General features: G+C 37.9%; 1 protein-coding gene across 1 annotated transcript in view; it reads right to left on the bottom strand.

Annotated features, from left to right (window-relative positions):
* pof1b (POF1B actin binding protein) overlaps positions 1-12,201 on the bottom strand; it is an 85,880-nt gene that overhangs the window by 28,534 nt on the left and 45,145 nt on the right. Inside the window, exon 6 of the mRNA XM_060832652.1 lies at positions 2,130-2,272. Coding sequence (XP_060688635.1) covers positions 2,130-2,272 — 143 coding nt within the window. The remainder of the gene's footprint in view (positions 1-2,129; positions 2,273-12,201) is intronic.

Raw genomic sequence — 12,201 nt, 5'->3', positions numbered from 1 at the left:
AATGTCAATGCTCTGAACTCCTGGAGCTCCACTTTATTGCCACTGACAAAAACATATAGTGCTAATAATCCTTGTATCTCTGAAACATTAACCTGCTTCTCAACCAATAACTCAAATTGCTAACGGTAGCTTGAACACACTGATCCCTAATTAGAAAGTCAAATCTAGCCAGTCATTTCTATATTGGAGGGAGATTGCAATGTCAATAGTCACCATGACATTGATGCCAGGCAGCCACAAGTTAATCTGCTCTTAATTATTAAATATCTTCATCTCCCCAGTTGAAATAGTTAAAAGGCACAATTTCCCCTGTTCCAACCATTAATGCATCACGACACTCCTAAATTCCCACGAATTAAACTGCTGCTACACAATAGAGTCATAGTGATGTACAGCACAGGAAACAGTCCTTTTGTTCCAATTCGTCCATGCCAACCAGATATCCTAAACTAACCTAGTCCCATTTGCCAGCACTTGGCCCACATTCCTCTAAACCCTTATTCATATACCCATCCAAATGTCTTTTAAATGTTGTAATTGTACCAGCCTCCACCACTTCCTCTGTCAGTTCATTCCATACACTACCATCCTCTGCATGAAAGAGTTGCCCCTTAGATCCCTTGTGAATTTTTCCCATTTCGCCCTAGTAGTTATGAATTTCTGCCATGCACAACTTTGTTGCAATTTTGGCATATATGTCTGGAATATAAATAGAATATAAATGAATATATAAAAAGCCTCCTGCCTGTGATTTATATCTTGAAGACTGACTAATGTTGCCAAACTTCCAGCAGGATCATAAAATCAGTGAGAATTATTTGAAGTGATCTGCAGTTTTATGTCATGATGAGTGAATTTGAAGTCTTCACTGGTGATTAGTCATAACCATCTGTGATCAAAGTTATCAGTGTAATGCAGGGAAGATAACAGAACGCTTACTAGTGAGTTATTGTGGCTAGTTTCTGGAGTGGATTTCACAGTCCCAAGAGTCATTTTATATAAACAAAGCGTGAAAACATACTTCAATCTTACAAGTGTATTGCCTTGTAGATGTTCATGAACAGCAAGGAAGCATACAGGTGTTAGGCATTATTTGCATATCTTTACTAATCAATCATTTTAGGAAGGGTGCCTTTCAACTGCATACACTAAGGATGTGCATCTTTCTTCAATATTTGCCAAGCTTTCAAATACATGACAAATTGCCGGTCATATGAAGTGCATTGCTCAATTAACATGAATAAGATTTCAGTTGACGTTCTGCAAATTACTTGTGTTTGCAAAGCATGTTCATCCCAGAGCAATTTTACAGAAAAGAATCTAGATTAATTATTACATTTGATTTAATTTATTAAGGAGAAACAGTAGAGAAATTCCTTTACTCAATAGTAATGGAAACAGATGTTTCAACACTGAGTTATTAAGCAAAGCAATGAACTCTGCCTCAAGGGAAAGTTGAATAAATATTTGGAGCAGACATAGAAACAAATGTATAATGATAAGACAAGGCAGTGGAACTATTTCACATTGCTCTTGGTCACATGGAATTTTCTACAGGGCTTCCTTCTAGATTTTAAATTTTCATTACACACACTTGTTCATAATTTAAACGACGACATAAAACTATTTCTCAGGTAAGGGTGAATTCATAGGATGTGAAGGTGAAGGCGACTTGCAATTTTAAGTGATTGCATCCAAATGGAATTTTACTCTTTTAAACATTTAACGCAATGGAAACAGATGCAAGCATTCTGTTTTATTTTAAATGATCTCTCTGTCTGAAAATTAAAACGGGTATCCATTGTGCTGCTCTGGTCTGGCCTTGTTTCGCCCAGATGAGCAGGGCAGGCATTGGAAAACAAATGCTTTCACCTGTGTTTGTGGGCTTTTTGATGTGGAAGCAAACATCTGATTTGAAAGGTGTGGCTGACAGCTTCAGTGACATGGAGGTTGGTGTAAATCTGGCAATACTAAGTTAATTAACACTTTGACATCCAAATATGTATGAAGAAACTTCGAGGGTTTATCTAACATTTTTAACAAATCACTCAATTACCTTTCAGAAAAATACAATATGCTTCAGCTCAAATTACACATTGAAGAAATAGTGAATGAAACGGCATACTTACTTTCCCTTGATTTTCTGCATGTTTTCTAAGAGGATGTTATGGAGGTCAGTGGTCTTGCTTGTCAGCTCAGCCAGCAGTTCACCAAAATATCGGGGATCCAACTTCTCAATGTTACCACTCTCATAATCCATGGCACTCTTGATCTGATGTCAGAAAAATTCAATTACCCAACTAGACAAGTCGATATTTTTCCCAGAATGATAATACTGTCTGTAGCACAACGAAGGACTTAGTAGCAAATTAAAACAAGTCACAGATTACAGAGTTTACGACCACAGAGAACATAGATGATCATTGCTATTGAAAGCCAGATAAACACTGCACCTTTTCACTCTGCATAAGTAGTGCAAATAATGGATTCCACTGCCCTGCTGAGCTACTCTGTAAAGCATTAGGAATCTGTAATTCTATTCATTTGGGTTGACAGCCCACAAGTTACATGGATTTTCATGTGTATCTTTTATAAAGCTGATAAATCAGGAAATTCCACACATTAAGTTAATTAGTCCCTTAATATAAAGGCATGTCGATAAATCCAGCTAAACATGCAACTTGTTTTAAAATGTAGATTTTTGCAATGAAAACCTCCTGATTTGCAGGAATTTTGTTTTTACTTGTATTGAAGGCAGCTTCAGCAATGCAGCAAAGTCTCTTTCCAGAAACAGAATCACATATTGATTGTTGTAGGAATCAGGTGGGGTGCAGTCAATGTCAACTTATCTTTAAAATAAATTAAGCATTCTGCAATTTGAACAAATCAACAGCTGGAAAAGCTCAGCGGGTCAGACAGCAAGAGTTTGTGTATCATGCCAATGACCTTACAACAGGATTTTGTAAAGACAGTGGATGCTCATACAATTTAGTACATCTGTCTTCTGACGAATAGACTAATAATCTGGGTTTATCCTCCCATGTTATATCAGCACATCGTCTTATCTGAAAGGCATGATCATTCCTCATTTCTTACAAAATCATTTCCCAGTAATCCATTGAGTGTAGATACTCTAAATAAACAATAGTCACTGCTGAATACGTGAGGTTAAAAGATGAGATCCTTGCCATCTATCTTTACAGGTATCCGGGGAGAAAACAAAAGCACAAATATATATTTTTAAAGCTGTGCAAGTTGATTATGTCTGAACAGACAGCTCAATCGAAATCCATTATAGTTTGGATCTTAAAATATTTAAGGCAATGATATTGAGGAGCAAAGGAGAATGGTAAAAGTTCCCATGCTGCCAATGAAGCAAATTAATTCACGTTTCCCAGTGCAGGTTGTCATTCAGCTTATTGAATCTGCTCTGCTATTCAATGAGATCATGGCTGACCTGACAATGCTCAACTCTACTTTCTTGCCTTTTTCCCATTACCTTTACATACCTTGCTGAATAAAAATCTGTCTCGCTTTCTCAATATTGAATGTTGTTGCTGCCTCAGCCTCGACTGCATTTTATGCAAGGGAATTCCACAGATTCCTTATCGTTGGAGAAGGAATTCCTCCTTATCTGTTAAGTGGGTAACCCCTTACTCTAACATTATGCCCACTGGTCCTAGACTGCTCCACGACAGGGGAAACATGTTCATCACATCTGACAAACTGCCTTAGAATCTTATATTTTAATAAGACTGCCTCATGATCTATACTTCAACAGGTCTAACCTACTCAACCTCTCTCCTTAAGAAAAGCAATCTATATCCAGGATCAACCTCTTCAGCCTTTTCTGCACTCTCTCCACTGTCGGTATCTCTTCTTTGAACCAAAATTGTTCACACTTTTCCAGGTATGGTCTGACTCACACCCGAAATATTCTTAGCAGGACATTTTTATGTTTCAAGCCCTTCGAAATAAAGGTCAATATTCCATTTGATTTCCATGCAATCCAATAAATCTGAATATTAGCTTTTTGTGATTTGCGCACCAAAATCCCTTTGTGGTGCAGCTTTCTTAAGTCTTTCTGTATTTAAGTAATGTCCAACTCCTCTATTCTTTCAGTAAAAATGCATTGCTTCACATTTTCCCATATTGTATTCCATCTTTCAAGTTTTAGCCCACTCGCTTAAACTACCTACATACCTCCATAGATTCTGTCATTGTCACTACACACCCTTCCATCTATTTTTGTGTCAACAGCAAACTGGGAGATAGTACATTCATTTCCCTGATCAAAGTCATTAATATATATATCAAAATTAACAGCAACAATTGCACTAATAAACTACAACAGATGTACCTTGACATAGTCATTAAGCAACACTAATGATGAAAGCTCATATTTAGTATGTGAAAAAACATATGCAACCCTGTGCATTAAAATTGAATTGTTTTGTTTAGCTATGTTTGTGAACATAATTATTTACAGAGATGAAATATGTTAGCGTTGCTAACTTTGACCATTAAAATCAGCACATGCTGGTTGTGGGCATGGGAAATGAGCTATGTAGTTAATAACTTTATGCATAAATATATTGAGGGACCTGGTTCCACTTCAAAATAAAAAGTAAATACATTTCAACTAAAGAATAACTGAGTCTCAAAGGTACTAATGGCTACAATAAGTCTAAATGCCATTTATGGGAAAGACATGAAATAAAATCTCTCTCCTTTTAAATCTGAATCTTCGACTATTGATGGCATGGTTTTGGTGTAAAGGAATATGGTTAAATATTTAATTGCAAGTGGAAAAGATGCCTTTGTCTTAAGTATCTTTTAAGATAATGAAACACAGGGGGTAGATTAGAAATGTTAAAACACATCTAATAGGAGTAAACGTACGGTCATGGATGAAGGATAGGATAACGGACAGAAACCAGAGAGTAGGAATTAATGGATCATTCACATGTCAGCAGGCTGTGACTAGTGGGGGACTGCGTGGTTCAGTATTTGGGCTGCAGTTGTGACCAATATATATTAGGTATTTGGGGTCAGGTCAAAATGAAATATTTCCAAATTTGCAGATAATCCAGAGGTAAGTGTGAATGTGTGCCGTACGGAAGATATAAAATAACTTCAAAACAATTTGGGCAGATTTAGTGAATGTGTAGAGTATTTCTTAAATGGTAAGAAGTTGGAAAGTGTAGACGTACAAAGAGACCTAGGTGTCCTTGTTGATAAGTCACTGAAGACTAACATGCAGGTTCAGAAAACTATTAGGATGGACAGTGCAACATTATCCTCTATTGCAAGAGGATTTGTGCACAGAAGTAGTGAAATATTGTTTCAATGGCATAGAAACTTGGTTAGACCATACCCTCAAGTACTGCACGCAGTTTAGTTCTCCTTATTGCAGGAAAGATATAATTGCAACATGATGGCAGGACTGTCCTATGAAGAGACTTTGGACACACTGGGCCTGTATTCTCTTGAATTTCAAAGAATGAGAGGTGACCACATGGAAACTTACACAATGCTTAAAAAGGGACAAACAGGAGAGTTGAAGTGATTGGGAAGTGTAGAACCAGGGACACAATTTAAAAATAAGAGGATTCCACTTTGGTCCCAGAGGTTTTGTCACTCGGGATGGTTTTGAACCTTTGGAAGACTTAGTTTTTGAGTATGTTTGAGATAGAGATTGATAGATTTCTGACTACTAATGGGTTATGACAATGGTGTGTTATGGAAGATAAAGTGCTTTAATTGTATGATCAGCCATGATTGCCTTAAATATCAGGGAAGGCTAAATGGACTAAACAGCCTACTCCTATTATCTTGTTTCTATTCCAATGTTAAAGCATTACTAGACTTCCTACTGTATGGAAACAGGCTGTTCGGTCCAAAGTGTGCACACAGATCCATTCCCCTGCCCTATATTTACCCCTGACTAATGTATCTAACACCACGGGCAATTTAGCCTGGCCAACTCACCTGACCTGCACACCTCTGGATTGTGGGAGGAAACCCACGCAGACACGGGAAAAATGTGCAAACTCCACACAGGCAGTCGCATGAGGCAGGAACTAAACCCAGGTCACTGTCGCTGTGAGGCAGCAGTGCTAACCACTGAGCCACTGTGCCACCCCAAATTTAAGATATGGTCATGGAATTTGAAGGAATCTGGCTGATGATATGATTCCAAAAAACAAACAATGCTATTGTGCATAAGGAAGGGAGAAGAAGAATATCATTTGAACTGGAGACTGTGCCATCAGAGTAACTTTAACATTAATGTAGTAACTGATTTATTTGAATTATGTGCAATTGGCCAACGCTATCTTGTTACAAGACTGTTGCTTACATACAGGGCTTGATTACAGAAGCGACTTTAGTGATCCCATTCTTCATATATTCTCTATGATGGAAGTTCCTGTTATTACACATCTTAATAGAAAAGTGCACTTCCTCTGGCTAGGTTTGGGAACACATATGGGGGTAAGGAGTAGAGATAGGGATCACTGGGCAGCAATTGCCACAACTATTCTTTTGGTGTGCAAAGAAGAACTACTTCTGGTTTCATTAAATGTAATTTTTATAAAAACACTACCTCGGCCAGTCTTCACTTCAGATGCAATAGCTTTCACTGAGTAAGCTAACCACCCAGGAGCTATGAAAGTGGTTTTAGATTTAAGCATATTCACATAGACTCCAGCTCAACCATGTAGATCAGCCTCAATCCCAGGAACAGGTGGAAAGAGTCACTGAATCACTTCAATTTCAAATGTTTGCCTTATATGGTTTCGATGGGTGAAGTGAGTTAAAACCCTCCCTTTTTTGTCAATGTGTACATTTGTATGCAGCATAGTAATGAGAAAAATGTCACAACCATTCTGATCATTTGTTCTGGTTTGTATTTTCGTGAAGTGTCCCTTTTAATTTGGGCAGAGAGAGCCAAGCCAAATCAGAGTCTTGTATCATGAAGATGCCAAATTGTGCAGTAAGGTTGCCTGCAGTTTCTAATCCAGAAGTTTGCAGATTCACATCTGGCAAAGGTTACCAATGACCTTATATAGAGTTGCTTACTAACAAGTCTTGCAATTAAATTGGTGAAAGCTCCATGAAAATGTATTGACAGTAAATATCCCATGATTTTAAACTAGTTATTTACTAAGATTCATGACATTTCTGTGGGTGGAATGATTCTGAAAAAGAGTCACATTGGCCTCAAAAGGTAAACTCTGTTTCTTTCTCTCTCTAGATTCTGCTAGACCTACTGAATTTCTTCTGCACTTTTGGGTTTTTTTTTTATTTAGGAAACAGTTAAGTTTACCAACAGTATGCTTTACACCATTGCTGATTTTATCAACAGATGAAAGAAGTGCCATGTCTCAGACTGCTGAAAGCCACAATTTAGAATGTAATCTTCATGGGTTAGAGTTACAACCAAGGTTAAATCTGGTCTGGCTTCCAGTTTTGGGACTTGATTTGTATTAAGCGAGAGATCCCAAATACCTTCATTGCCCAATTTAGAAGAATTCCAAATAAGGTTGAAGTATATGGGGCAACATATTAAATATGATTGTCTAGAGCTACCTTCAGAAGCGGGTTTGATCCGGGATTATTTCACATTTTAAAATACTCAGAGTAGAATATTAAGATTCATAATCAATTTGTTACCAAATGATTGATGTCTGGATAGGTTTGCCAACATCAGTTTAAAATTCTTCAGTTGGCATTCTGTTAAACCAGACAGGTGGCATTCCAACTGAAATATTTCCACAGGATAAAAGCACACCTTAAAGTTAGTAACAAATAAACACAAGGTCAACATTTCTATTTGCTAGTTATTGTTTGAGAAGCTCAGGTGACCCATTGCATCTATCAAAGTTGAAAAGAGTAAAGACAGGGGAGGCAAAAACAACAGATAATTAGGTGCCACCAAGCTGAAGTTTTAAAAAGACTTAACACTGTGCAAAGAAGGGAAGGCAAAGGTCAGAAATTTACTAATTGGGGCAGTCCTGCTAAGAATTGATGAGATATGATGATGAGTTAAGGCTTCAACTCAATGCTGAGGAACATATATATAACACACCCTTTGTGGTGTTTACAGGAAGGAGAGAAGGAAGTGCAGAAGACCAATGATAAAAATCAAGAGTGACACAAAGAAAATTGTGAAAGTGAGAAGGGCAGAGTCCAGCATGTGATAAGATCATTCTTTTATATTTTCCAACTGGTAGTCTATGGAATTTTTCCATGAGGAGGATAGCATTCAATCTTAAGATAAACTTCAGCCTTATAGGGCATCTTTAATAAACAAGGTGGTACAGACTTCATTTGTGAATAGAAAGATCAAGCATGAGCCTATCAAGAATAGGCAGCAGCTGCTGGCTGAACTGAAGAAATTGGTTTTGAGAACCCACAATATGTGAAGGTTTCTAGTGCTGTCCTGAAGAACATTTGAGTAGTTGAGCATTGCTAGAAGAATGAAGCTTATGTGTAGTAACAGCTCGCTGTGTCTTCATTCTTCTGTTCTATCTCAATTTGTCATAGCTGCCCATACTTGAATGCCTCCAATCACTATTCATCCCCTTTTGATGTGTGTCCAATCACACATCAGAAATCTGTGTACCTACCAATTACTCTGTTTTGGGATTCAACAATCAGTCTCTCCTGCAATAATCCTCCGATTCTAGCCTTCTAAACCCAATTTTCTTTCACCAAATATTTGATCCAACCTCAATTCCTTGTATGCAATTTTGCAAGTTTGTATGCAATTCTGCAAGTTTGTATGCAATTCTTTCACAGTACAAAAAGAAAAAAGTCATATTGTTTCTTTACATCAAGAAGTACCTGATTAATACAATGAGAAGGAAGTTGCTGATTTTGGAGTTGAAACATCAAGAAAGCAATGGCTGAAGTTGAAGAATGAAAGCAGAACAAAGAAAACAGTGTTAGAAAATTCCTAAGTTGACACAGTTTAAATTATTAACTATAGCAATGATAAGATTATTTAACAAGCCTTTGGATAACTCTGAACAAGGCTTTGATGAAAATATATAAAAGGGTAATTTGTTCAGATTTCAGAGTGCCACTCAGAACTGTGCACTGAGCTTAATTAGCTATAGACATATAGCCTTCCAGCACTGAACACTGATAAGCTCTAGATTGCTTATCTGGTGAAGGATAGTCCACCAGTTAGGGAGGTAAACTAAAATCAAAACTAAATGTAATGAATTCCCTAGGACCAACTCACAAACCAGGCTGGCTGGTCAATCATTAACAGTACATTGTACACTGTTATACTGTCTGTGCAGGATTGAATACTCAAGTCTTTCATTAGCAGCCATGAAGAGAGGTTGAGTAGGCTCAGGTAGCTTTCTGTGCTCTGCAGAAAGCAGACGGGTGACCTGATTGAGGTGGAGAAGATTGAGGGGCATGGACAGGTGGATTGAAGGCAGCTGCTCCTGAGTTGAATGGTCCATAACAATAGAACATAATGTTAAGATGAAAGGCAGGAGGTTTAAAGGCAATTTGAGAGAAAATGTTTTCATCCAGAGGATGGTGAGAATCTAGAATGTACTACTTGGGAGGATATTTGAAGCAGGAAGCCTCACAGCCTTTATAAAGTATGTGAATGAACACTTAAGATGTCATAACATTCAAGGCAATCGGCCAAATGCAGGAAGTTTGGTGGAGTATAGATTCAGAGTAGCTTTTGTTGGTGCAGACACAATGGTCCAAAGGGTCACTTCAATAATCTATGCGATCTGTCATATTGATGTCAATATCACTCCAAAGGAATCCACCACCTCCTTTCCAAGGGGAAGCTTTGAAATATATTATTATAGTCAAAATAGTTAATAGAATGGCAACCACAAACCTTGATTTTCATAGATTACATTTCCAATTTGTTTTCCAGTGGGATGGGAGCTCGGTGTAACCTCAGTTGGGGAAGGTCCTATCTGGTATCTAACTAGATGGCATTGGGGCATTTCCATGATTCAGGAAATTTGGACAGGAACTCCAAGTCACAGGCTGGTGGCTTTTTGCTGTTGGCAGTCCCATGGGCACTGATGGCTATTGCTGGTAAAATACCCAGGAAGAAGCCTCGGATCACCAAGGGACACAGGTCACTGAGAGCTGGATAGGGGTCACCAGTTGGAGGCGATGGAGATCAGAGGAAATGGCAAAGGGATGATTTTCAGTGGACCCTCTTTTTCAGTGTCAAGTCCCTCAATTAGTAATGAAGGATCCTAAATGAAGAAATCCTCCAATTCCATTCACCCTGAATGAGGCTGCAACAACCACTGATTTGCTTTTGAGTCACCTCAAATGGTGAATCCCCCCACCACTCAGAGTAAAATTAATTGGGCTCAGCGAAACTAAACTTAAGAGATCATATAATGCAGACAGCCTCAAGTTCAGAGGTGAACTACTGGAGGACAGGAGGCAAACAAGTGCCCAGTAAACATCTGCAAAGTTCGAACAGCAGGAAATTTTCCTACAATTTTCCATTCACCATTCAATGCTCCAACTGAACTCAGCTTTACCCAATTTACCCTTGATCAAATGTTTTCATTGCAGTGATATCCCTGGGCTGGAATGATTGGCATGCAACAACCATAAATATCTTCTTTGTGATGAGTTTGATTCCAATGAGCAGAGAGATTTGGAAGGACTCCAATTTTGCAAGGGATCCTGATACCATGCTCACTCAAATGCTCCACCATAATGGAGAATGAGGATGTTTTTGGATTCTCTGACAGTCCACTACCATTTACAACAGGACATAGCAGAACAGCAAGCATTTAATTGGTTGGTTGTGAGATCATTTAGCACTGTCTGTAGCTTGGTGTTTCCATACAGTAGCACGTAGACAGTCCTGCAATGCAGTTTCATTAGGTGTGCACCTCATCTTTAAGGCTGCCTGATACTGTTCCTAGTGTCCTCATCTGCACTTCTCATTGAACCTTGGATTGATGTTAATGCTAGAGGGAATGAGATGACTAGCCCTTGTGGCTGAATATAATTCTACTATTGTTCATAGTCTGCAGCACCTCATGGATACTGAGATTAGAGCTGATGAATCTTTTGTGCGTCTATCCTATTTATCTGAATGATAATGTCACACAACATGAATGCGACTTTGTCTTTGCAAGGACTGCACGGTGGTCACTCCTACCATCACGGACCAATTGGATAGTGAAGTCAGACCAAGTAGGATTTTCCGTTATGTTTTTCCTACCATTACTTTCATTGGGATCATTACAAAAACGTTCAATAGAAACCTTTAGTTTATGTGAGTGCAACAGCTTCCTTCCTAATGATGCACAAGATTAAAGAAAATTCCTGAAGGGTACACCAACTCAAGTATTTACTTGAAGGTCTCATCAGTTATTAAAGATAAATGTTTCAGATTCCATGCCATTTTAGCAAGCTCAAGAGACTTAACTGGATACTTAGTAACCGACATGAAAAACAACTAATCGCAGAAGTAAATTCCAAAAGATGTAGGAGATCTGAACTCTCAGATATTCCCTTTCCCAGAACCTTCTAGAGAAGAATGAAAAATAGATTCTTTAAACAGTTCATAAACTATTATATGGATTGGAAAGTCATTCTTCACCTTCACCTTTTTGTGCACACAAAGAGGAATAAGTTCAGAACGATGCTTCAAGTACGGGTGATTGTTTGCTCAGTCTTAACTATCATGCAATTGCTACAAATTTGGGACATTTTCAGGGTTTTCTTATACAAATGCAAATCTTCAATTTCAGTTGTGGAATTCAGCTTAATTCATTGATATCGAAGTTTGAAATTAACCATTCCAAAAAAGCAAACAATGAATAATGAAGGAGTACACATTGTGGCCCCTTCAAACATTCTAGCACTACATTAAATAAGGACTTGTACAGCAAATGGGTCGTCACCTGTTCTTCTAAAAATAAGTATAGCTTTTTTGAGAAAAGTAGTTTTGGTTAAGACATTCAAAATGTGTTGCTCTCATATTTTAGATGTCTGTTACAAACAAGCTCTAACCAATCAATCAAGGTTCTAGTTAAAGAATGTGCAGAATCAGCTCATAAAGGCATTGGCTTTGATTTACTGCTAAAAACTTCAATTCTTTGTAGGTGGTCCTACATAGAAATGTAGTAAATCATTGCAAGTTGTCAAAAAATATATAATCATGGAAATGGATGT

The sequence above is a fragment of the Hemiscyllium ocellatum genome, chromosome 11 (assembly GCF_020745735.1).
Source record: "Hemiscyllium ocellatum isolate sHemOce1 chromosome 11, sHemOce1.pat.X.cur, whole genome shotgun sequence".
Lineage (NCBI taxonomy): Eukaryota > Metazoa > Chordata > Chondrichthyes > Orectolobiformes > Hemiscylliidae > Hemiscyllium > Hemiscyllium ocellatum.
This window is presented reverse-complemented; position numbering and strand designations above follow the sequence as displayed.